Source organism: Hyaena hyaena, unplaced genomic scaffold (assembly GCF_003009895.1).
Source record: "Hyaena hyaena isolate Hyena2069 unplaced genomic scaffold, ASM300989v1 scaffold_289, whole genome shotgun sequence".
Lineage (NCBI taxonomy): Eukaryota > Metazoa > Chordata > Mammalia > Carnivora > Hyaenidae > Hyaena > Hyaena hyaena.
The window spans coordinates 1,137,418-1,165,111 of NW_024080920.1; the positions used below are offsets into that span (position 1 = coordinate 1,137,418).

The window sequence follows — 27,694 nt, forward strand, 5'->3', positions numbered from 1 at the left end:
GAGCCACCCAGGTGCCCCTAAAAATAAGTCTTAATATGTTGTACAATTTTATCATTCTTCATCTTATCAATATGTAAACTTCAAAAATAACAGTTATGTATATGATATGCATACATAAGCATGTTACATGCACTACTTTGCTAACAGCACCATGTGATCTTGTTTGTATACACAAACACACACACGCAGGACATGGTAAAACATTACTGTCAGGTAGTACTGTCTTTATTTAGTTTCATTTAAGTGAATACTTCAGATAACTGAAAACTGCTTTCAAAAATGCCCCACTCATTTTGCCTACTGACTTGATCCAAGTTGTATATGAAACCCAAAGCCCGAAATGCTAAGACCAGACTAGTCAGTCTGTGTGTTGGGACAGCACACAATCTCCTGCAGAGGACTGTATGCTCATCTGATGGTCTTGGGCTCTGGAGCCTGAGGGCTTCTGTCTTTCTTCTTTCTCTTCCCCCATACTTCTACTGGCTTACTTCTTGACTTGGCTAAGGCCTAAAAAGGCTCAGGTCTGTCTCTCTGGGCAGCTCTCTCACTGCTGCTCAGGGGCCTTTCCTAGTGATTTCTGAATCTGGGCTGCATTCCAGATAGCTGAGGTTTCTAGATGCTCAGCCCCTGGATGAATGCAATCTGACTGTACCTAATGACAGGTCCACTTACCACACAGCATATCTCATTACATTTATGTCGTCCACACAACCGTTTCTTGTTACATCGCTTATCACACATAAATGTAGCATCTGTTATGGCCGATTAAAAAGAAAAAAAAAAGGCAAAGGAGATGAACATTCATTCAATAAATATTTGAATGACTATAAGCTGAAGAAACACATATGTAATAATATAAATAAATTAGTCACGGTAAAAATACATATTAAAATAAGATATGCTAAAATTTTTTTACCTGTCAGATTGTTAAAAAAAAAAAAAGACAATATGGTATGGGTGAAGGTGTAGAGAACAAGGGACACTCAGTGGATGGGAGTATAAACTTTTGGTTCACATATGTATCTATCAAAAATTTAAATGGTAATTCTGTTTTAGGTAATCATTCCTACACATATACTTTTGAAAATATATTTTTATATATTTTGTTGCACAAACAACAAGAAGAAACACAAATTGGGCTTGATCAAAACTGAAAGATTTTGTGCGCCAAGGACACCATTAAGAAAGTGAAAAGATAGCCCACATAATGGGAGAAAATATTTGCAAATGATCAATCTATAAAGGTCTAGGAACCAAAATACATAAAGAATTCTTACAACTCAGCAAGAGAACCCAATTAAAAGATAGACAAAGGACTTAAACAGAGCTCTTTTCCAAAGAAGATTACAAATGGCAAAGTACATTTAAGAATGTTCAACATCTGTTTAACATAGTGCTGGAAGTCCTAGCATCAGCCATCAGACAACAAAAGGAAATCAAAGGCATCAGAATTGGCAAAGAGGAAGTCAAACTTTCACCCTTCGCAGATGACATGATACTCTACATCGAAAACCCAACAGACTCCACCAGAAGACTACTAGAACTGATCCAAGAATTCAGCCAAGTTGCAGGGTACAAAATCAACATACAGAAATTGGTGGCATTTTTATACACCAACAATGAAGCAACAGAAAGAGAAATCAAGAAACTGATCCCATTCACAATTGCACAAAAAACCATAAAATACCTCGAATAAACCTAACCAAGGATACAAGAGATCTGTATGATGAAAACTATAGAAAACTTATGAAGGAAATTGAAGAAGACACAAAGAAATGGAAAAACATTCCATGCTCATGGATAGGAAGAATAAATATAATTAAGATGTCATTACTACCTAAAGCACTCTACACATTCAATGCAATTCCAATCAAAATTGCACCAGCATACTTCTCAAAGCTAGAACAAACGATCCAAAAATTTGTATGGAACCACAAAAGACCCCGAATAGCCAAAGTAATACTGAAAAATAAAACCAAAACGGGAGAGATCACCATCCCAGACTTTAGCCTCTACTACAAAGCTGTCATCATCAAGACAGTATGGTATTGGCACAAAAACAGACACATAGACCAATGGAACAGAATTGAGAACTCAGAAGTGGACCCAAAAGTATACAGCCAACTGATCTTTGACAAAGCAGGAAAGAATATCCAATGGAAAAAAGACAGCCTTTTTAACAGATGGTGTTGGGAGAATTGGACAGCAACATGCAGAAGAATGAAAGTAGATCATTTTCTCACACCGTGCACAAAAATAAACTCAAAATGGATAAAGGACCTGAACGTGAGACAGGAAACTATCAACACCCTAGAGGAGAAAGCAGGAAACAACCTCCTTGACCTCCACCGCAGCAACTTCTTACTTGACACATCCCCAAAAGCAAGGGAATCAAGAGCAAAAATAAATGATTGGGACCTCATCAAGATTAAAAGCTTCTGCACAGCCAAGGAAACAACCCAGAAAATTAATAGGCAACCAACAGAATGGGAAAAGATAGTTGCAAATGACATATCAGATAAAGGGTTAATATCCAGAATCTATAAGGAACTCACCAAACTACACGCCAGAAAAACAAACTATCCAGTGAAGAAATGGGCAGAAGATATGAACAGACACTTCTCCAAAGAGGACATCCAGATGGCCAACAGACACATGAAACGATGCTCAGCATCCCACCTCATCAGGGAAATACAAATCAAAACCACACTGAGATACTACCTCATGCCAGTCAGAGTGGCTAAAATGAGCAAATCAGAGGACTCTAGATGCTGGCGAGGATGTGGAGAAACGGGCACCCTCCTACACTGTTGGTGGGAATGTAAACTGGTACAGCCCCTCTGGAAAACAGTGTGGAGGTTCCTCAGGAAACTAACAATAGAACTCCTCTATGACCCAGCAATAGCACTGCTAGGAATTTACCCAAGGGATACAGAAATGCTGAGGCATAGGAGCACATGTACCCCAATGTTCATAGCAGCACTCTCCACAATAGCTAAAACATGGAAAGAGCCTAAGTGTCCATCAACAGATGAATGGATCAAGAAGATGTGGTTTATCTATACCATGGAATACTACATGGCAATGAGAAACAATGAAATCTGGCCATGTGTAGCAACATGGTTGGACCTTGAGGGTGTTATGCTCAGCGAAATAAGTCAGGCAGAGAAAGACAAATATCATATGTTTGCATGTATAGGAGGATTAGGAGGAACTTGATGGAGGAACAAGGGGGAGAAGAAGGGGGGAAATGGTGGGGGAAAGGGAGAGAGGCAAACCATGAGAGACTCTTGAATGCTGACAAAAACTGAGGACTGATGGATGTGGGGGGGAGGAGGGATGGGCATGGAGGAGGGCACTTGTGGGGATGAGCACTGAGTGTTATGTGGAAACTAATTTGACAATAAACTATTTGTAAAAAAAAAAAAAAAAAGACAAAAAAAAAAAGAATGCTCAACATCACTAGGGAAATGCAAATCAAAACCATAATGACATATCACTTCATATCTACTTAGGATAGCTGTAAGAAAAAAAACGTAAGAGACAAAAGCAAAAACAAACAAAAAATAAGTGTCAGAGAGGATGTGGAAAAAGCAAAACTCTCATACACTGATGGGAATGTAAAATGATGTAGGTGCTATGGAAAACTGTTGTGGCAGTTCTTCAAAAAAGTACGCACAATTACCACATGATCCCAGCAATTTTACTTGTAGGTATGTATCCAAAAAAAATTTTAAACAGGTATTTAAACAAAAACTTGTGCATAAATGTTCACAGTAGCAATAATCCAAATAGCCAAAAGACTGAAACAATCCAAATGTCCACCAACAGATGAATAGACAAGCTGCGATATATCCAAACAATGAAATATTATTCAGTCATAAAGAGGAATGAAGTACCGATACATACTTCCCATGGATGAATATTGCAAACATGCTTAAGTGAAAAAAGCTAGGCATAAAAAGGTTACATATTATATGATTCCATTTATATGAAATACTCAGAATAGGTAAATCCATAGCAGATTAGTGGTTCCTCAGGGCTTGAGGGAGGAGTGAGTGGGTAGTGAAAAGTTAATGTATACAGGGTTTCTCTCTTAGGTGATGAAAATGTTTTAGAACTAGATAGAGGTGATGGCTGCATATCACTGTGAATCTGCTACATGACAATGAACTGTACACTTTAAATACATGTTTGAGAGAGAGAGTGCATGTGAAAGTGAGCAGGAGAGGGGCAGTGAGAGAGGGAGAGAACTTCAAGCAGGTTCCGCACTGTCAGCGCAAAGGCTGACATGGGGCTTGATCTCATGAACCATGGAATCATGACCTGAGACGAAATCAAGAGTAGGATGTTTAACCGACTGACTACCCCTGAATTGTACACTTTAAAACGGCCCATTCTATGTTACGTGATTTTTACCTCAAATTTTAAAAATAGGCTAGGTGCTGAAGTGTTTATAAGTAAAATGATGTTTAAGATTTATTTTCAAAGTACTTCAGTGAAAATAAAAAGGAGGGAAGGGAGGGATGAATGAAACAAGATAAGCAAAATGCTGATTACTGATGATAGGTGACAGGTACATAGGGGTTTGTTATACTAATCTTTCTACTCTCACATATGGTTAAAATTTTTCATCATGAAGTTTTAAAAAGTGGGACAAGATGGATACTGCATTATTCATAATGGGGAAAAAATGGAGACAAACTGAATGGCCACCAAAAGGGCAACAGTGAACTACATTGTGGCATACCCACATACCAAATACTGTGCAAGAGGGAGAGCTATATACATGGACATAGAAAAATGTCTTTGATATATTACTGGGAGAAAACAAAAATCCCAAATTGCAAACAGTATGTTTAGTATAAACCTAAGTTTAGGAGAAAAAAATAAAACTAACAGAAAAAGATCTGGACCCAAACCCAACAAACTAGTAACATTTCCATCAGGGAAGGGGAACTAGGAGGGGAAAATCAGGTTAGGGTGTATTTTCACTTATTCCTTTATATTGTTTTTATTCCTTTTTTTTTTTACTTTAAAAGTGTATTAATGTAATTTTTTCAAATTATATATATATTTTAAAAGTTTTTTTCATGTTCATTTATTCTTGAGATAGACCGCACATGAGCAGGGGAGGGGCAGAGAGAGAGAGGGAGACACAAAATCTGAAACAGACTCCGAGCTCTGAGCTGTCAGCACAGAGCCCTACACGGGGCTTGAACCCATGAGCCGTGAGATCATGACCTGAGCTGAAGTTAACTGACTGAGCCACCCAGGCGCCCCTCAAATTATATTTTTAATAACCAAAATTCTGACTGTGGTTGTAAGGCAGATATTTCTGGTTACCTCCCAAACAACCACTCATCACCTTCTTAAGGCTAACAGAGCCTTAATTTTGTTAAAAAACTAGGTACCTGTGTGCTCCTCAGTTTCAGGGGTGAATGTAGCATAGTCTAGCTTGTTAATTCCAATACCCTTGCTAATGGTGGGTTTAGGCAGGAACATGTGATACAAAGTGTAGTGAGGTCTTCTAAGGACAGTTTTCCTTGCTTTTAAGAAGAGAAGGAAACTTAAGAATCTCCTTCTTTCCTTTAGATATTGCTGGGTAAGATGCTAATGTGTGGACTTGTTGTAGCTAACTTTTAGCCATGAGGGGAAAACCAAGAAAATCAGAGAAGCTGAACTGGAGTCCTGGAATCAGGTTGGAATTAACCAACCCTGGAAATGTTTGCCTCCTTACTTCCTATTACGGAGACAGTAAAGCCCCTGATTGCTGAAGTTACTTTTCCTTGGGTTTTTGATACCTACAAACAAAAGCATCCTAACCTAAACAGCTTTCTTCCTGGCCAGAATAAAAGCTTTTTGTTTTGGATACATTTAACTTCTACCACTTTTCCAAAAAGGTTTTAAGGTGGCTTAAACAAAAGACTAAGTTAGCAAAGGACAGAATCATAATAGTGTGGGATGCCAGGATCAAGGACAAAGGAAGAAACAATATTGTAGGCCTCAAGGTTAAGAAGGCTTGCTGGCTGTTCCAGGTATCCAACAGTCACACCAAGCCTTAAGGGGATCTAGCATCAGAGTCAGTATGTAAGAAGTTTGCTGCATTAGGTATTATTCTCCTTCACCCCCACAACCACTATTTTATTATGAAAAAAAAATTTTTTTTAATTTTTTTTAATGTTTTATTTATTTCTAGGAGAGAGAGAGAGAGAGAGACAGCGTGAGCAGGCGAGGGTCAGAGAGAGAGGGAGTCACAGACTCTGAAACAGGCTCCAGGCTCTGAGCTGGCAGTCAGCACAGAGCCCGACGCGGGGCTCGAACCCACGAACTGCGAGATCATGACCTAAGCGAAAGTCGGATGCTTAACTGACTAAGCCACCCAGGCGCCCCTGAAAATTTTCAAACATATAAAAATTGAAACCACTTTACAGTGAATATCCATATGCCCATTACTGAGATTCTACCATTACTTTTTCACCTTTCTATCCACCTATCAATTTATCTTGATATCTGATGCATTTTAAAGTAAGCTTCAGAGGGGCGCCTGGGTGGCTTAGTCGGTTAAGCGTCCGACTTTCGCTTAGGTCATGATCTCGCGGTTCGTGGGTTCAAGCCCCGCGTCGGGCTCTGTGCTGACTGCCAGGTCAGAGCCTGGAGCCTGTTTCAGAGTCTGTGACTCCCTCTCTCTCTGACCCTCCCCTGCTCACGCTGTCTCTCTCTCTCTCTGCTAGAAATAAATAAAACATTTAAAAAAAAAATAAAGTAAGCTTCAGATATGACTACACTTATCCCCTTTTTGTTTGCACTTCATTAACTAAAATTCAATTTATGATTTTTACTTTCCTTTTGAGGTAAAAGAAAATGAAATATGTAAAATGAAATAAATAAATCTTAAGTGTGCCTTTGCTGAATTATGACAAATATATAACACAAACCCCCACCAAGAAACAGAACAATTACTTTTACCCCAGAGTTCCCTCATGCCCCTTCCCAGTCATACCTTCACTTTTGAGATTGGTGCATGGAAGCTCCTATGGAAAAAGGAAAAAAACAAACAAAAAAACCAACAGTAACTCTTTTAGGAACAAATGAAACAACACAACTATAGAATAATGCTATATATAACATGTACATCCTAAATATCCTATGCTTCTCTGGTCGTCACTTACCAGCTTCACCTGTCTGGAGCTAGGTTAGCCCTGTCTCTTTTAATATGCTTCACTCACAATGGGGCTCCCAGTTTACTGACACTTCATGCAAATATAACTGTAACAATCTTTGTGGTCTGGCCTCCTAATTTTTTTTTTTTTTAATTTATTTCTGAGAGAGAGAGAGAGACAGCGTGAGCAGGGGAGGGTCAGAGAGAGAGGGAGACAGAATCTGAAGCAGGCTCCAGGCTCTGAGCTAGCTGTCAGCATAGAGCCCGACGCGGGGCTCGAACCCATGAACCATGAAATCATGACCTGAGCCGAAGTCGGACATCCAACTGACTGAGCCACCCAGGCGCCCCTCTGGCCTCCTAATTTAAAGTAGAGTATAGGAATTATAAAATCTGAATGGAAAGAGAGGTTGCTAAAAGTGTATATATAAAACAAAGAAAAATAATTGCCTGGCAAAGGTAGACAGAAAAAGTCACAAAAAGCAGAAAAATTGAAAACATTTAATAATCTGGTACCAGAGGCAAACAGCTCAACACACTTAAGAGCAGCCTGACACCGCAGAAATGCAGCTAAGTAGGATATAGTAGTCCTCTGGCATTCAGTTTTATTACTTTGGTAATTATGCATGAATGACCCCTAAGATCTATCACATGTAACTTGCTGAGGCATGATCCCAAATAACATGTGTGGAGAGGATGCTGTGTGGGGAACAAGTCAGTCACCTGGGGGAGGGTGAGCCTGACTGCCCAGCATCTACATCTGAATTTGGCTTTGATGTCATTTACAGGTTGCTAGGTATTTAGAAACTAGCAAAATGCTAAAAATACTCTTTCTTAGAGAAAATAACTCTGAAAAAAAAAGGGCAGTTACTAGAGTTGATAACAGAAGTAAAAAAGTCTAAGAAATGGAAGATTCTTGGCTACAAAGATGTCTTAGACACATTAGTTGGCTGGGTTGGATGATAAGAAAAAGTTCCCCATACGTTCTCTAGAGATATAAAGCAAAGGTGACTCATGAAATTGCTTGAGTGAGTGCTTCAGTTAATGCAAACACTGGAATGCAGAGACAAAATGACACACTGGAGTGGTTATCTATAGCTGCGGGTAAAGGCAGAGCACACCTATCCCAACAATCAATATGAATTACCAATAAAAACTTAAATACAATATTCTTTTTTAAGAGGTAATAAAATAACAGCATACATTTTTCAAAGATTCCCACCAAAGTGATTAAAAGAAAACCACCTCTGAAGCTTTAAGAAATGTTTTATTTATCTAGAAAACTCACTTCCAATGGAAAAGCCCATTCCATTACAAAGACATTACCTGAAAAATCTGGCTAAAGAATGAGGTGATGATCATCAGTTTCAAAGCGATTTTTCACTCTGTCAAACGTTTCAACAGAATTCATACTGATAGTGAGTGCCTCCAGCAACTTTAGAATAAAACTTTTATTTGTAAAAATTCACTTCATACACAGCTTTTCATGAATACACTCACTGCCATGGGATCTACCATTAGAGGGAGTGAGGACAGACAGTGAATGAGAATCAAAAAAGCACAGAGGGAGAAGAGGATTGTTGGGGAGAAAGAAGCAAACCAATAGTAGCCATTTCTAGCTCACACATCCCAACCCTGCTTGTGCTTCTAGGTCACAAATGGCACCTCTGGGCATCACTTAATTTGTGATTACTAAATCACAGTATTTCACAGTCTTCAAGGTCCTATATCTGACATTCAAAATATCTCTACTGCCCCCTGTATTCTGGTTTCTTTCAGGGAAAACAACTGTCCGCAGACATACATACACACACCTTTTGCCACACGTAAATTACATTATTTTTACATTTTAACTCTAAAGCTTACCCAGTAAGCTAGCTGCCAATTTCTGGACTATATCCTCAAAATCATTTGCAAGTCAGCTGCTACCCAGACCTTGGGCTTGGTAGCAGCTGAATATGCACTGAAAGTGGGTCAGAGAGGACAGATCTATAGTTGCTATGTTCCCCAAGTTGGATTTCCCAAAGACTTCCACAGCAAGGCTCTTGTCTCTGGTTACAAACATAGGAATGAGCATGAATTCCAAAATGGTAAGATGCCCTTTTCATAACAAAAAAATCCAATCAAAACTGCCCAGGGCAGAAAGTAGAAATTGACAAAAATAGTTGCATAGTGAAGAATTAACCTTACCGAAAGGGTGGTCTGGCATTTGCCATTGGCTTCTGGGAGGTAATCTCTAAGCTCCTGTAATATCATGTCTGAAAGGAGTGTCATTATTTGCCTGGGGCCTTGGGGCATCAGATAGTCTAACATGATTTAGGGTACAGGCTGGTCATACTGAAAAGTCTTAGGGTGGGGACTGGCTATACCACAAAGACCAATAATAAGCTTTAGGGTGGGGAGTTTGCGTTACACAGTAATGGCAGACCTCCAGTGACACTGGAGATTGAGATCAGCTACATGGGCAGTCAACCATGTCTACACAGTGGAGCCTCAGTAAAAACTGAACACCAGACTTGGGTGGCCTTTCTTGGTTGGCAATATTCCATGCATATTATCACAAAATAATGTTGAGAAAGTAACGCTGTTCCAGCTCTACAGGGAGAGGAGAATTAGAGGCTTCTTATTTGGTACTTTCTTGGGATTCTGCCCGGCATGTTTCTTCCTTTGGCTGATATTAATCTGTATCCTTCCCCTGTAATAAACTGTAACCATGAACATAACAGCTTTCTATGAGTTCTGTTGAGTTCTAGTGAATTATCAAACCATGAGAGTGGTCTTAGGGACACTGGACTTGCAGTTGGTACCAGAAGTTAGGGTGGTCTTGTGGACTACTCTAATTTAGCAGTTGTCTAAACTCTTGCAATGAGTGTCAGAAATGAGGGTGATCTTACGGACTATGTTCTCTCCAACTTCTTAGTTAGCAACAGTGCACTTGTTCTCTCCTAGCATCTAGCATTATCACACTTGTATTTGGTAGAGCTATCTGGATACTTGCCTCAGCCCTATTACTGGCCTCTGAGCCTAGAGTGCTACCCACCCCCCGGCCCATACCTACCCTACAACTGATCCATGGTTGCTGTCAGCATATACTGGCTGGGTTGAATTAATCATACATAGTATGACAGGAATAAAACAAGTTACTTTGATTCTTCCCATCCCGTAATCACTAATTTAAAAGGTACTGGCGATAACAACGCTAACATTGTTTAGGATTTACCTTTGTTTTGAAAGAGCATCTGCAGGAAATAACTGATGTACGAGAGCATGGTCCACAGTCTCCTTCATGGCAGAGCTTTTCGCAGGTATGAATGAAATCTTTAATAAAAATGAAAAGAGCTAGGAATGAACACTGCAAGTACTCATTTTCAGCCTCCCAAGTTCACTTAGCCACACTGGTCTTCTACTTCTATTTCCTCTAACTCCAGAATCAGAGTTGAGGGAAGAAGGATGTAGTCAATGCCTCTTCCCCTATCTTCCCTTCATCTGGCAGGCTGGGCCTTTTCTGGCACAGACAAGGCCCAGAATCAGTCACTGGCATATCCTTTGGCGTGCATGATGATTTTGCTTAAGTCAAAAAACAGATCTTCTGACTTCTTTCTTTAGGCCTCAGGTCTCGAGTTAGACTTGAACAAGTCTCCTTAAAACTGTAGCCATGGATGACTTTACTGAAGTACTCCTGACTCTGAAAATAATCTGGGGTTCATAAACAATCAGAAATCATGATCCATAGTCTCAATGACTCAAGCTCTGGGACCATCTGGTGATAAGAGGCCTATCATTCATTCTGCTAAATACGTTTAGTACAACTTCTGTTTCAAGGACCACTCAGAAATTGGCCACAAGTCTCTTATCTGCTGTTGAAATGATGTATTTTTTCCATCCTTTTATTTTCAGCCTAATTTTATCTTTAATGTCTGTTTCCTGAAGATACCACATAGTTGAATCTTGTGTTTTTTAAAAAAATTTGGTTGGACAATCTCTGCTTTTAAGAGTTTAATCCATTCACATTAATGTTATTATTGATACAGCTGGATTGTATCTGATGCCTCATGACCTTGTTAATCTAATCTTCCTTTACTGCTTTGTTTTGCATTAAGCGAACAGTTTCTAATTTAACATTTTTTCCTTTAATCGAAATTTTCACTATATATTTTTAATGTGTTTTTTTTTCTTTTTTGGGAGAGTGTGGGTGTATAAGTGCGAACAGGGGAGGGGCAGAAAAGGAGGGAGAGAGAATCTCAAGCAGGGGCTCAATCCCATGAACAGGAGACCACTGACCTGAACTGAAATCAAGAGTCAGAAGCTCAACTGATGGAGCCACCCAGGTACCCCATTTCACTGTATTTATAATTTTTGGTTATTTTCTTAATAGATGCTCTAGGGCTTACAATACACATCTTATCAGAATCCACTTCAGATTTATACTAACCTAATTCCAGTGAGATATAGAAGCCTTACTCCTGTGTAGCTTTATTCTCTCTTCTCTTTTATGCTATTATTGTTATACATATTACATCTATGTGTTACAAGCCCAACAATATGTTATTATATAACGTTAAGTCTATTAAAACTGAGAAAAGAGCAAGCATACATAGTTTTACCATTTCCGGTTTTCTTCATTTGTTCCTGCAGGTCTGAGTTACCTCGTGCTATCACTTCATTACTTTAGTACAACTTTGATCCCACCCACCTCCTTTGTGCTCTTATTGTCAGATGTATTTCCACATGTTACAAGCCTAACAATACAATACATATTTCTTATACAACTGCTTTTTAAGTCAGCTGCAAAAAGAATATGCTTTTATACTGTCTTTTATAATTTTGCAATTACATTTACTTTTTCTTTCTTTTTTTTTTTAATTTCTAGGAGAGAGAGAGACAGCGTGAGCAGGGGAGGGTCAGAGAGAGAGGCAGTCACAGACCGAAACAGGCTCCAGGTTCTGAGCTGGCAATCAGCACAGAGCCCGACGCGGGGCTCGAACCCACGAACCGAGAGATCATGACCTAAGCGAAAGTCGGACACTTAACCGACTAAGCCGCCCAGGCGCCCCTACTCTTTGATTTTGCAAATGGATTTGAATTTACATCTGGGTTTACTTGCTTTCAGTCTGAAGAACTTCCTTTGGTATTTATTGTGAAGTAGATCTGCTGGCAATAAATTGTTTCCCTTTCTTTCTTTCCTTCCTTTCTTCTTTTCTCTTTCCTTTTCTTTAAAGTAGGCTTCATGCCCAGTGCAGAGCCAAAGAGGGTCTTGAACTCATGACCCTGAGATCAAGGCCTGAGATGAGATTGAATCAGATGTTTAACTGACTCAGCCACCAGGTGCCCTTTTATTTTCATTTCTGAAAGGTAGTTTTGATGAATAGAAGGTTCTTGGTTGGTAGCTGTTTTTCCCCCAGGACTTTGAATAGGTCATCTCAGTATCTTCTTGTTATCATGTAGTATTCTCTATTGTTTCTGATGAGAAGTCTGCTGCTAATCTTATAGGGGTTCCCTTGTATGTGAGGAGTCATATTTCTCTTGCTACTTTCAATATTTTCTCCTTGTCTGTGGCTTCCAGCTTTTTACTTGTGTCTAGGTGTAGAACTCTTTGAATTTATCCTATTGGGAGTTGAGCTTCTCGGATGTATAGATTAAAGATTTTCAATAAATTTAAAAAATTTTCAGTTATTCAAAATAATTTTCTGTTTTCCACTATTCTGGCATTCTCATTACAGATGTTTGTGTACTTAAAAGTACCCTCATTTCTTTGAAGTGCTGTTCACTTTTCTTCATTCTTTCTCTCTGTTGGTCATAAATTGCTTAGCAGTCTGATCCAATGAAATTGGATGAGGGCAGTTTTTGAGGCAAGTCTGTGAAATCTGTTTTGACTCCAGAAGGACTCCTCTTAGCTATCTCTTTCCCTGGCTCTTTCTACTGAACTAGCTGGCTTACAGTTTAGCTACATGCCCTTTATTAAAAAGAGCTATTATTTTCTGAAGGGTCTTTAGGCCTGAACTTCTCCACATTGTTTAAAATTGAAGTCCTTTCCTTCGGGGAGTACTCTGGAGCTCTTTTTTTTTTTTTTTTTTAAATAGATTACCTTTCTCCCCGGGAGAAGTCTCAGTTACGTACTTTTGGTGCTAAGTGGGACAGGAGCCTCTGGTTTTCTTGGCTTGTTTCTCCCAGTGTGGATCCTCTGCTCTACAAGTGAGCTGGGGTGAAGATGACTGGGGCCCCAACATTCTAATCTATTGTGACTGGAGTAAAACTTCTGACTTATGGGTGGGGCTGTATGGAAGGGAGCCCCCAACCTCTCAGCTGTGTTTACCAGAAATTTAGCCTCTTCAATTTGGAGTTAGAGGGGATGAAAAATGCTGGCAGTGTGCTCCTCCCAGTGAGACTTGGTAACCCCTGCCTGGGATCTTAGGGTAGAGGAAGCCTCATCTTCTTGGCACACCTATCTTGAGGGGAACTTTTGTTAAGCTGAGCTGGGAGTGGAAGGGAGGGTATGGATTTTGACTTAAACAACACAGATTCTTCCTGTTCTTACTGAGTTTTAGTAGTAATACTTCTTCATTTGATGTACGGCCATTGGACAATTTCCAGAGACTTTAAATGATTGCTTTTCTCCAGTGTTATTTGTTTTGCTGGGGAGTGAGTCCATGTAGCTCCTCACGTTCCCATCCTGAAAGCAGAACTCTCCCTAATGTCTTATACTAAAGCTATTTATCTAGGATAGAAATTCCTACTGAGTGAGATACTAAAAGACCTCAGCAAACTTTCTAAAGATAAGCCAGATCTGAATAAACTTGAGAGTCACTGTTTGTTTTCACATGGGCTTGTCTTTGAGCTTCTCAATCCAAGTCAGCCTAATTCCTTACAAATTTTCCATGATGAAAAACCTGATGAGGTATAGTGGTTACCCTCAAATCCCTTGATCTGTTCTTATCCTACTCCTGGGGCCGGTTTATACTGATAATTACTATCCTTCTCTTGCTCAAGCCCCCTGCATTACCTATTTCACATTTCCTCTTTCTCTCATTGCCAACATATCTTAGCCCCATGGTAGGATTTCTTCTGGTCATCATATATAAAATTGTTATAAAACTGATCCATGAGTTTTCTGAAAAGGGAAGACCTTCACCATTCTTCTTGATTTCGAAGTCATTTAATCTCTACAGAGTTTATCCGAAGATACGTTTTCATAGTTGGCAAAGAGAACCAACAGACAATTGATTTTTCTAACGCAGTTGAACTGTGTATTAAAATATGAGAAAAGAACATTCCTCCTTCTCTATACACAATTTTAAAGTTAGACTGTAAAAAATAGAGTAGGATATACCTACTGGTTCCTGCTGGTGTTTGGAAGAAATGTGAAATCTCTCTTTTTGATAAACATGGAAACCAAACCTGAAGATTCTAGTTTTGCCACAGTTATAGGAACACCTCTCCTATACAAACTCAGTTGCCTATCTCCATTCTTCTAAACACACGGCCTTTGAACACTCACCCAGGAGGGAAGGTGCCAAGCCATTGCAAAACTATACCAGTACATCCCCCAAGGAATGCTTCAGAACGTCTCAGAACTCAGACTATTACTTGATAGCTAATTCCAACAAATTTTTTTCTGTTTTCCACATCCAAGTAATCAGAAGCCACAAGTCAGAAGAAAGGGAGAGTCACTAATGGTAGGCACAAAGGCATGCTAAAAGCATTGACAAGAAAATAAACAACCAAAAGCTTTAACAAGTAGATAAACAATTCAAACTGCACACTGGTGTAGGGAAATTGCCTGAGAAGCCTCAGCCGGCCCTGAGGGCAGCAATGTATCCAGCATAATACGATAACTGAGGTTCAGGAAAATGATGACTCTGGGTCAAACAAAGGGGAAAGACTTATCTTCAGTAAGCTCTATTTAAAGAAAGAAGAAAATATGAATTTTAGAAAACTGTCCATCCAAAGTGATGCTCAGGGGGTCTTATCCCTCAACCAGATGGGAAAATCAGCTATAGAAAATGTATTTCTTGAGTGGTCCAAATGGCTAAAGTTTTATTATACTTAGAATTTTAGTTCTTAAAACATCTCACCCAGTTATTTAACATGTTCCTACCATATGAAAATGCCTTTAAACACTCAATGAACCCTGGATTAGTAAAACGATAGATTGTGTTCAAATTAGTGTAGGCTACTAAGAGAAATTATAATACCCTCATGGGATAGTATCTCACCACAACTGTCCTGAGTTAGCAATAAAATACCTGAAGCAAAAGAGATCACTTGGGCAAATGTGAGTTTTCACAAGTATATTGTAAGGAGGAAAGAAAAAGTGCCCACACAAATTTGATTAATATTTCATTAATATTCTTAAAAGCCTCTGATATTATAACTAAAATTTAACGTTATTCGGCTTATGAAGTCACTGCTGGCAAACGTTTCCATTCATATTTTTAAAGACAACCTTATGCCTACTAGTTACCTAAGGAACCACATGGCAGAGGCTTGCCGCACACTTTTCCACATGAAGGGACAGGATCCATGCATGTTTTCCGACCACTACTTCCAAGTTCTAGTAATTGGCTGAGAGGAGTTTGGCCACAAGGGCAACAGCGCACCAGCTGGGGGAGCCTGGGGCATGGCTGGCAGGGCTGAGGGTGGCACACTTGAGAACATGTATGGTTCCCACATTTCAAGACCCTGTTAAGAAAAACAACAGACTATTATGTAATTGTTGCATAAAATACAGCTTTATTCTAACTGAGAAAAACATAAAACCTTACTTGCCACATATCTTTAAACAACCAAAGTCGCCAAATCCATCAGACTTTCCGACATCTGTTCCACATAACACGTCTCGGGAAGTGTTGCCACAGTAGCATACTTGAGGACACAATTTCAGAAACAAAGGTTAGTAACCTGTATGGGTTCTTAAAATATTCCAAACAATCTATAAGAAAGCACAAAATGCTATTCATTAATGTTGATCAGACCTGATGCAGAAATAAATGTGGTATATACAGCAGTTCTAAGACCCACCCGAAAGGCTTAATCATAGAAGAAGTGAAAAAGGCTTTGTAAGACTGTTGATATCTCATGGTGCCTCTGCAGCACATCCCCAAAGCAGCATTAAAGTGAAGCAATCCTCTAAATTAATAGGCTACTATCTGGCACATGAGGCCATGGCTGAAAGCTATTCATTGTGCGGCTCCCTGGGGTCCTCTGGAGATGTTACAGAAGATGGGAGTAGAGTCGTGGAGGAGTTGATGACTAAATCCTTCCCATCTTCATGTCAACCCAACCAGCAGAGATTTAGTACTTTATATACTGGGGTTCACAGAAAATGCCTGGAAAAACTCTATTGCTAAAAAGGAATCAAAAAATTTGTACAGTATAAAATCCTTAATAATTTGTATTCTACTGTTGAATTTGAAGTAATCATGTTTGACTATTGAAACTCAGTATAAAGTTCAAACAACTCAAGACTTATTTGCTAGATAAAGAACCTGGTCCAACTTCCATAGACTTCCCTAAGGGTTTAAGAAATAACGAGTAATAACATGCCTACATTGGTAAAAGTAGAGGGTGAACCCACCCATAAAGTCATGACAAACTTCAGGCCATAACTCTATTGCTGCTTTAAATGACTTCCAAGGTCAGGAGATGCTCTTTCCAGTCAATTTTGTGGGATTTTAGACATGTTTCTTATTAATTATTATTAATATCTTACAAAATCTAGATCTCTTTATTATTTCTTTAAGGGCAAGAACATCATATATAAAAAAGAATATTTTAGTGATAGCTTCCATCTTATGTCCATCGCTCTTTGTGGTGTTAGCAAAAAGCATTTATTGGGACTGTAAAAATTGTAAACATTTTGAAATAAAAGTGTGTTTTTAGATACAATGAGAAACTTTCTTCAGTAATGGTTCTTTCAAATTAGAAATGGAATGTTCCTTGAGGAAAAAGTAGAATCACTAATTACAGACTTAATAAAATGCTGCTAATAGGCAGAATACTGAGCTTTGAAAAGAAACTATCAGCAGTGAGAAAATATGAGAGAACGTATTGGACTCTGTGTCTCTGTCTCCCTCAAATATAAACTAAAAACATAAAAAAATTAAAAAACAAGAAAACCCCAAAAAACCAAAATGGAGCCCCAGATCTATCAGGGAATAATCTAAGTACAATACTAAAAAGCCCTGCTATGCTTAGGCACAAGAGACAGCAATATTGAGCTGGTGACAGAAGACTTGGATAGAGTCATTGCTGGTTGAAGAGTATGGAACTAGAGGAGTCTGGGAGAAGGTCTCTGCTGCCAGCTTTAGCCTATTCAGCATTTTTATCAACACATGAATGAACCCCTAGAAGGAATGCTTATTAAATCTCTAGATAAGGCTAAAAGGGATCTTAGGAGAATTACAAATAAAGAAGAGAAACCAACTATACTCATGGCCATAACAGTCTCCTAGATATTTACTGTGGACAAACAAAAAGTCTTCCACTGGGTTTGAAAAATCAACTACACAGAAACAGAAAGGGAGACTGGGATCCACACAGATTTGTATAAAAAAGACCTAGCTGAATTAGCTAAAGAAGCACAGTTATGAATCCAGAACTAAAAACGGTCAGCATCAAAGGGACTCTCATACCACAGTCTTTACTGTGAAGACCAAACTGCCAGTATATACTTAACTCCTGCCTCATCTCAAAAAGGATTTGAGGTAGTATGTAAGGATATATGAAATATAACAAAAGAACATAAGAATTAAAAAAAAATTTTTTTTAATTTATTTCTGAGAGAGAGAGAGACAGCGTGAGCAGGGGAGGTTCAGAGAGAGAGAGGGAGACAAAGAATCTGAAGCAGGCTCCAGGTTCTGAACTAGCTCTCAGCACAGAGCCCGACACAGGGCCCGAACCCACGAACTGTGAGATCATAACCTGAGCCAAAGTCGGACACTTAACTGACTGAGGTACCCAGGTGCCCCCAAAAAACATAAAATTAAAGATGTGAAAAGTAAAACTTTGGTAGAGATACAGAGTAAACCATAGCTTAAAAAAAAAGTACACTATAAAGACAAACGTTAGGGCAGTTATACAAAGCTGCTAAGATAAAAAGATCAATAGTCTTTAAGGAAAAACAACTAGTCTTGGAACTAAGGCCAGACAGGGATTTCTCCCAAGACAACCCATAAAGAGAACATTGAGTATTACATGGTACAGTTCCTTATATGAAATCCTTATAGCACACAACACAAAACATCTCATAGGGCTGTTACTTATCTTAGGTGCCAACACAGATCAATAGCATCACACCAAGGTGAAATTTAATAAAATAAAACTCTATAGGGTATCAATATATTATAGCCCAGAATCTCTGCAGATCAGGGGCTACTGTAAAAACAGAGGAATCATATAGTATGTACTTCTTTGTGACTTGGTCCTTCACTTAAGTATAATGTTTGGGAGGTTCATCTACTTCATAGCACGTATTGATACTACATTCGTTTTCATGGATGAATAATAATCCAATATATGGCCATACCACATTTGTTTATCCATTCATCAGGTGACAGTCATTTAAATTGTTTCCACGGTTTGACTATGATGACCAGTACTGCTATGAACAAACATTTACAAGTTTTTTTGTACATATACTTCCATCTCTTTTGGTTATGTGCAGAGGAGTGGAATTACTGGGTCCTATGGTAAAATTCTATATTTAACTTTTTAAGGAATTGCCAGACTGTTTTCTAAAATGGTTATACTATATTACTGTGGTTTTAACTTACATTTCCTTAGTATTTAAAGGTGTTAAGCACCTTTTGTGTGTTTGTTGGCTATTTATAGGTTTTCTTTTGTGAAGTATCTGTTCAAGTCTTTTGCTCATTGTTAAAGTTGTTCATCTTTTTTAGTTACTCTGTAAGAGTACTTTAAATCTTAATGGTATCTTCTGATGGACAGAAAGTTTTTAATTTTGATAAAGTCCAATGTATCAATTTTTTTCTTTTATGGTTAGTATTTTCGTTGCTTTGTCCAAGAAATCTTTATCTAACCCCTAAGTCATGAAAATATCCTCTTATAGTTTATACTGGAAGCTTTATGTTTCTGGGTTTTACATTTAAGTCTGTGATCCATGAAGAATTAGTTTTGTGAAAAGAGTAAGATAGGGGTTGAGGTTTGTTTTTTTCCTTATGTACACATCCAGTTGTTCTAGCAAGATCTGTAAAAAGACTTCTTTCTCGGGGCGCCTGGGTGGCTTAGTCGGTTAAGCGTCCGACTTTCGCTTAGGTCATGATCTCGCGGTTCGTGGGTTCGAGCCCCGCGTCGGGCTCTGTGCTGACTGCCCGCTCAGAGCCTGGAGCCTGTTTCAGTCTTGGACTCCCTCTCTCTCTGACCCTCCCCTGCTCACGCTCTCTCTCTCTCTCTCTCCTAGAAATAAATAAAAGATTAAAAAAAAAAAAAAAAAAAAAGACTTCTTTCTCATTGAATTAGCTTAACACTGTGGTTGAAAATCAACTAACTGTAGGTTTGTGGGTCTATTTTTGGACTTCAGTCTCTTCCATGCATCTAGTAACCTACCTTTAACAGCAACAACTGCAATGTCATCATTACTGGAACTTGAAAAGTCTTGAAATCAGACAGTTTAAGTCTTCCGAGTTCATTCTTTTTCAAGATTTTTTTTGGCCTTTCTATATCCTTTACAAATAGTTACTTTTTATTTATTTTTAATTTCCCAAATAGTTACTTTTAAACAGCATTTAAAAATCTACTGTTCAAATTCTATAGGACAATGCACTATACTGATATCATGTAATTAAAATAATGAAAACCATCTAAGCATTAATTTATCTCTAATTCTTTCTACCCAAGGTACAGAGCTACAAAGGCCTTCTGACTATAGACTTGAACCAATCCATGTCATCAAAACAACTATAAATAAGGTTCCAGAAAAGTAGGCAAGTATTGCTGGTTGGCTGCCCACCACTTACCCTGGTTCAATATGATCCGACAAGGCTGGCATTGACCCCCATGGCATAGCTCAGCACAGTGGTGCTGACCACAATTCAAAAGATTCTCACATGGATTGGAACAGTGGACGGAAACAGCCTGACCACAGCGAACTGTGTGCCTGGAAAGAAAACAGATGTAAAGACAGAATTAGTCTAACATTGGACAAGTTTCTGTTGGATAGCTAAACAATGAAGCCCAAACTTTCTCCCCCCAAACTATCAAATCTTTCTCTTGGCCCCATTTCCTCACTTTTCTATTTCCTTCCTCCAGTCTTTATTTCCTCAGTTACTCTCCTCTTCTCCACTCTTTCTTTTTTCTTCTGCTTTGCTTTCCTTATTTCCCACCCTGCCTTTCTTTCTCCCCTATATTCTGACCAGTGAAAAAGTGAAGTTCCTCTCTATGGATTTCTTCTGCGTTCCCACAGGTTGTGGAACTCCCCCTCTCAGGCAGGAGGGAAAAGAGCCTGGAGCTCCCACAATATCTTAGAGATGGAGGTAGGAAAGCTGTAGGGGGGTGGGGTAGTTATAATACACATACTCAGACTGGAAGTATAATGGTATTCTCCTGGAACCCAGTACTTTGGCACTTTATGCAGTTATAATACTTAAGAACATACTGTATGTGACTTTGATTTTGGATGGGAATATCATTCCGGCTTTGTTCCAGTGAGTACCCTAATTTTGCTGACTTAATTGGCTAGATAAGGAAATGAGGTCAGTGTTTTTGGACAGCTGTCTTCAGGTCTCTTCCAGGGTAATGGTTTAGAGCTTGGAGTCTACTCTCCCACAAGGAGTCTGTATTTATTTTGAGAGAGAGAGAGAGTGAGAGAGAGAGGGGCAGAGAGAGGGAGAGAGAGAACCCCATGCAGGCTCCATATGTCAGTGCAGAGCTTGACACAGGGCTCAATCCCATGAACCGTGAGATCACGACTTGAGCCAAGAAGCAGACACTTAACCAACTGAGGCACCCAGGTGCTCCAGCAAAAAGAGTTTTATTCTATCCCCTACTTTGTTTTAAAAAGTCACTGTTATATACACAAAAATGAGTTTCCTGGGCTCAGCATCATGTCTAATATCAACTCCTGGAAGTGAACACTACTATTTCTATTTTATGATAAGAAAAATGAGGCTCAAGCAACTTGCCCATGTCAGTAACCAATTAGTGGTAGAGCCTAGATCTAACCTGGTCTTTCTAACCCAGAGCCCTTGCATGTGACTTTCAGGTCACACTATTATCCTTTTAAGTTCAGTAAATACTAAACAAATGAGATTCACTGAAAATTGTCTCAATCTCATTTTGTCTTGTGGTTCCAAAATCATTTCAGGGTCTTACTAGGCCTCAGAGATCTTCCAAAACTACCACTGATGCTTGCACTGATGATGGAAAACTTGTTATGATAATGAAAAGAGGGTGGACTCTGGGATCACTTATTCTTTCATTCAACAATATTCACTGAAAACCTCCTAGATGTCTGATATTATGCTAGGTACAGGTAAATCAGGTAAGTGGACCCTGTGTCCTGAACCTTAACAAGCCTGGGTTCAATCCTGGTTCTTTCATCCACTAGAGAGGTTAAGAAAAAAGTCATTGTCATCTTGGCATTTCACTTGAAATGGGTAATCTCACCATGCATACAACTTCTTAATCACTTATAAGACTGCAAAACAGGATTCGGCCAGTAGAACAAACTACTATTTACGGAAAAGCACTATTTATGCTTACCACTTATTTATATCTACCAACTAATTCTCATTTTAGAAATTCACAGATAAATCATCAATGTAGAAAGTGAAGTCTTTAGAGTGCAATTCTAACGTTAGAGTACAGTTCTAACTTTACCTGGTCCGTCCACATTCACATGTTTTAGTCATAAAGGCAGGGCACGGTGGGCAAGGTCCTGGATGGCAGAGACTGAAAGAGAAGGGCTTAGATGAATAAAGCATACTCATATATCCAAACCTGAACAGAGCTGCCCCTACTGGGTCTTATTGTGAATGTGGAAACAAATAAACCTACTACAAAATGTTTTAGCCTTTGTCTAAAGTTGATTAAACTATTTAAACAAAGATATCAACAATGTTTTCATAGAGAAAGAACTGATGGCATTATCATCTTAGAATATTTAACCAGGAAAGTAAGGCCCAAGTCAAAATACTGGTTTTATTTGGGTCTGACAAAGATGACATTTCCATATATGGTCTTAGTCCACCTAGTGAGATGTGTAGGGGAAAAAACAGCTTGCCACTCAGATGAATGGTAGGATAGGCACTGGAATCTTTTAGAAGATCAGAACCTGAGTGAAGCAATAAAGTGTAAATCTAATAGGTCCATGGGAAGTACAGACATTTATTATCAGCCAGTACATAATCAGGTGATGGGCTAACAATGGGAACAGCGAAAAGAAGGCTGACATGAGGGAAGGCACTAAGAGAGAACAAAGGGGAAAGGGATTCATGGAAAGAATTCGACTTAGAGATATGTGACAGGTCAGAATTAGACTTCTGAACAGAATGCTTCTTCTAGGAGTGATAATATAAAGATACCAAAAAAAATTACAAAATAGAATTTATATATTCAAATAGATACTATTCTGTTCAAAGCAGATACCGTGTGGTAACTGAAACACTAGTTTAGAAATACAACCACTTAAAAAATATTTTAGGAACTTCTTGAAAATGTTTGCAGGGGGCATTCTATGTGATGGCAAATCACAATCTTTAGGGAATTATTGGCCATTACAACCAAGTTTAATTAATCAAGCCAGTAAAAGAATCTGGTACAAAAAACCAGGTGTGCCTATACATCCAGGTGTGGTCTGGATGGATTTTTTTTAATATGACTCCTAAACCAGCTCTGATAATTCTTAAATAAGTTTTAAACACTAAAAACAATCCAGGAATAAGTGCCTAGTCTGCTAGGGTGACCTATTTTGACAGACAGAATCCATATGAGACTGAAGTTTAAGCATTTCTTTAAAGATGACTGTTATCATTCAATAGTTATATTGCACATGATATGCTGCAACCCTTTCAGGTGAAACAATGTTCATGGTTGCAGATTTAAATAACTTTAAACTGACATATACATTGCAGATACAAATATCCCCCAGACCTAGAATCAATCCCAGGTGTGTACGTGTGTGTATGTGTGTGTGTATTTATAGTTCATTCATTTTTGGGAGAGAGAGAGAGAGAGAGAGAGCGAGCAGGGGAGGGACAGAGAGAGAGAGGGAGAGGGAGAGAGAGAATCCCAAGCTGGCTCCACAATGCCAGTGCAGAGCCTAACTTGGGGATTGAGCCCACAAACCACAAGATCATGAGCTAAGCTGAAATCGAGAGTCAGACACCTAACCAAATGAGCTACCCAGGTGCCCCTCAATCCCAGTTTTTTTTTTTTTTAATATTTTTTATTTATTTCTGAGAGAGAGAGAAAGAAATAGCGTGAATAGGGGAGGGTCAGAGAGGGGGAGACACAGAATCGGAAGCAGGCTCCAGGATCTGAGCTAGCTGTCAGCACAGAGCCGGATGCAGGGCTCGAACCCACAAACCATGTGATCATGACCTGAGCCTAAGTCAGACGCCTAACCGACTGAGCCACCCAGGAGCCCCAATCCCAGGTTTTTATAACCTTTAGAGCAGTGGTTCACAACACTGGCTCTATATTAGAATCATAGAGAAAGAGCCACCCCCAGAGACTGATTCAATTGCTCCAAGAGACAGGGCACTGGTGTTTTAAAATGCTCCTTAACGGGGGCGCCTGGGTGGCTTAGTCGGTTAAGCGTCCGACTTTCGCTTAGGTCATGATCTCGCGGTTCGTGGGTTCGAGCCCCGCGTCGGGCTCTGTGCTGACTGCCAGCTCAGAGCCTGGAGCCTGTTTCAGTCTGTGACTCCCTCTCTCTCTGACCCTCCCCTGCTCACACTGTCTCTCTCTCTCCTAGAAATAAATAAAACATTAAAAAAAAAATTAAAAAAAAAAAAATGCTCCTTAACGATTCTAATGTGTAAAGAGGGTTGAGAATAATTGCTCCAGAGAATTTTCTAATCTATGAAACAACCCAAAATAGAGACCCAAAGGGGCCAACTGCGGCTTCTGAGTCCTGATACATATAACTGAGAAATTCAAGGTTTTCTTTTGAAAGGGTATTGTCAGGGAATAGGATTCAGCAACCTCTGGGGGCTGCTGACAGGAGTTACAGGGCAGCTGCCAGGAAAAGGGTTTCCAGAGCCACAAAGGAACAAGTTTTAGGGCCTCCTTTCCCTTCAGACGTGGTGTTAACCACCTAATCTGCACCACTTTTGATGTTTTCTGGTAGCCATGATGGGGCCATTTCTGCTAAAGACTTCAGAATGATAGTTTATGCAGAGGGTTAACATTATTATCGAATTGACTTAAAATGCCAACTGAGGGAAGGAACAGTTTAAATAGAGGAGTCCCTGGGTTCTAAGAAGGACCTATGGAAGCAGTGAAAGAAGAGGAGGGGCTGACCACCTGGCAGGTAGCAGGTCAGGCTGCGCAGCCCCACCTGGACAGCTCTCCCACCACAGACAAGTCTCCAGCACCACTCCCAATCTTGACAACAATGCCTCTGGCCCAACATTTACCCCAGCTCCATGCAGCAGAAGCAAAAGCACCAAGATAACAGTTTCATGTCTGTTTTACTCTTAAATTTGGGTAATAAAAGCAAGTTACCATTACTTAACCATTTACCATTTTCCAGACTGTGTACCAAGCCTCTTAGATGCATTCATTAATATTGATCGATGTGTATAAGCGTTGTTGCTCATATTATTATTTTACAGATGCAAAAAAATGAGGCTTAAAGAAGTAACTTGTCACAATAAACTATTTGTAAAAAAAAAAAAAAAAAAAAAAAAGAAGTAACTTGTCCAAGGTCATACCACTGTTGAGTGACTTGAACCCAGGAATTAAACATTGTCTGAAGTTAAAGCTGTAGAATTTTGTCATTTGTAACTGATCAACTGTTACTATTAGGTATTCCTCTTGTTATTTATTTAAGATTTTTTAAAACGTTTATTTATTTTGAGAGAGAGAGAAAGAGAACACACATGAGCATGGGAGGGGCAGAAAAAGAGGGAGAAAGAGAGAATCCCAAGCAGGCTCTGTGCTGTCAGCACAGAGGCCAACGTGGGGCTCTATCTCATGAACCGTGAGACCATGACCTGAGCCGAAATCAAGAGTTGGACACTTAACCAACTGAGCCACAGAGGCGCACTTATTTCTCTTATTATTAAAAAAAATTTTTTTTAATGTTTTATTTATTTCTAGGAGAGAGAGAGAGACAGCATGAGCAGGGGAGGGTCAGAGAGAGAGGGAGACACAGACTCTGAAACAGGCTCCAGGCTCTGAGCTGGCAGTCAGCACAGAGCCCGACGCGGGGCTCGAACCCACGAACCACGAGATCATGACCCAAGCGAAAGTCGGACGCTTAACCGACTAAGCCACCCAGGCGCCCCAATTATTAAAAAAAATTTTTAAATGTTTTATTTATTCTTGAGAAAAAGAGACAGAGCATGAGCGAGGGAGGGTCAGAGAGAGAGGGAGACACAGAATCCAAAGCCGACTCCAGGCTCTAAGCTGTCAGCCCAGAGCCCAACGGAGGCTTGAACCCATAAGGAGGCTCGAACCCACAAGCCGTGAGATCATGACCTGAGCCGAAGTCCGACTCTCAAATGACTGAGCCACCCACACACCTGCTCTTATTATTTAGAAGCTGACTGGATACATTGTCAAGCTGGCTACTTATTGTACAAAAGGGATTCACATCCTAAATACACTGTGTAACAGGACTCTACAGACAGAATTTTGTCCTATATGCTCTTCTGGACCTGGATATCATGGGGGGATATTTCTTCTTAGAAGTCAGCAGTATAATGTAGTGGTAGGAGCACTGACTTTGGAAATCCCAGCTCCACCACGTCTTAGCACTATATGACCTTGGACAAGATGCTCGGCCTTTCTGAGCCTCATCAGTAAAATGAAGATGATAAATATCTACACATCAACAGACTGTTGTAAGGATTTGATGAGTTAACTCTTGCAGAGTGTCTGGCACAGTGTGAGTGCTCAGCAAATGGTATCATATTGCCCTTCACCCCACCCTGTTACATGCTAACCACTAGATACATGTTCTCAGAGCCAGGAGAAAAGTGTATCTACCCCCAGGGGTCTAGTGTTCCAACTTACAGGTTACAGGAATGTGGACAGTCCTGGCCGGGCTGTTTCCTTCTACAAACCTCACCACAACTATGTGGAATTTCATTTCTGCTCCATTCCGGATTCTTTACCTTACCTAAAACATATCAGATCAGAGAGTCAATGGTATAAACTTCAAGTGCATCCTAGAGTTTAATGAAACAGTACAATATAGCTAGACAGCATGGAACTTCAGTGTGGTTTCCATTAGTCTGACAGACATATTATCCCCCTAAAATTTAAAAAAATGACTGTAATGCTACTCATCAAAAGCTTCACTGAGTATGATAAATCCTAAATTCTGGATTAGCTGGAAAAGAGAAATAAAAAGTCATTTTTACTCATGAAAATGCCACTTTGAATAATGGACACATTTAACCTAAGATTAATCTTTTTGTAAATGGGCCCTTGAATGGATATGAGAATATCCTGCTGTAAGAATCAGAAAGAAGATATAAGGGACGAGAACAATGGGTTGACAGATGGGGAAGGGGCAGGAAGAGATAGAAAGGACATAAATCCCCTGTACAGTTGGAAATTGCCAATTCTAAAGCTATGAAGTAGGCATAAAAGGGCTATAATTTTATAATTAGTGTCACTTTGCAAATTTTTAGTGAATATCTTCCATGAACTTAGCACAGAGGCAGGAAGAGTAAAATTGAGGCATAGGACTCCTCCATGCCCTTGAAGAACTTATCCTAGCTTGGGCAACTTACACCCTTAATTGATGGCATGTTACCAGTCTTTGGCCTCTGCTTTTCTATCTTGTTTCTTTCAGAAATCTTATTCATGTTCAGGTTCAATACACCTAAAGGCCCATGATTCCCAATACTACATTTTTCTTCTTCTTCTTTTTTCCCCCAAGTCTATATTTTCTGCATTGTCCTGAATCCTTAGTTCCAGCCCTCCCTGTCCAACTGTCTGCCAAGCATTTCTGCTTGGGGTGCCAAGGTCACCCCAAACTGTCTCCATTTACAGCCAAAGTTAGCATCCTCCTTCGTAAGCCCCTCCTCCTTCTTCAGTGTTCCTATTTCTATCAACCACACCATCACCACTGGAGTCAAACTCAAAAACTAGAGTCATCCCTTACTCCTCTTTTTCCATCCATATTCTTTTTTTTTAATGTTTATTTATTTTTGAGAGACAGAGAGAGGTGCAGAGTACAAGTGGGAGAGGACCAGAGAGAAGAGGGAGACACAGAATCTGAAGCAGGCTCCAGGTTCTGAGCTGTCAGCACAGAGCCCGATGTGTGGCTCAAACTCATCAATCAAGAGATCATGACCTGAGCCAAAGTTGGATGCTTAACCGGCTGAGACACCAAGGTGC

General features: G+C 39.5%; 1 protein-coding gene across 1 annotated transcript in view; it reads right to left on the bottom strand.

Moving 5' to 3' along the window:
• NFX1 (nuclear transcription factor, X-box binding 1) overlaps nucleotides 1-27,694 on the bottom strand; it is a 73,576-nt gene that overhangs the window by 23,195 nt on the left and 22,687 nt on the right. The window contains exons 5-12 of the mRNA XM_039247047.1: nucleotides 26,360-26,465; nucleotides 21,995-22,066; nucleotides 20,134-20,273; nucleotides 15,925-16,024; nucleotides 15,624-15,841; nucleotides 10,383-10,480; nucleotides 7,004-7,034; nucleotides 673-752 (exon numbers count right to left, since the gene is read on the bottom strand). Of these exons, the coding sequence (XP_039102978.1) occupies nucleotides 673-752; nucleotides 7,004-7,034; nucleotides 10,383-10,480; nucleotides 15,624-15,841; nucleotides 15,925-16,024; nucleotides 20,134-20,273; nucleotides 21,995-22,066; nucleotides 26,360-26,465 (845 nt within the window). The remainder of the gene's footprint in view (nucleotides 1-672; nucleotides 753-7,003; nucleotides 7,035-10,382; nucleotides 10,481-15,623; nucleotides 15,842-15,924; nucleotides 16,025-20,133; nucleotides 20,274-21,994; nucleotides 22,067-26,359; nucleotides 26,466-27,694) is intronic.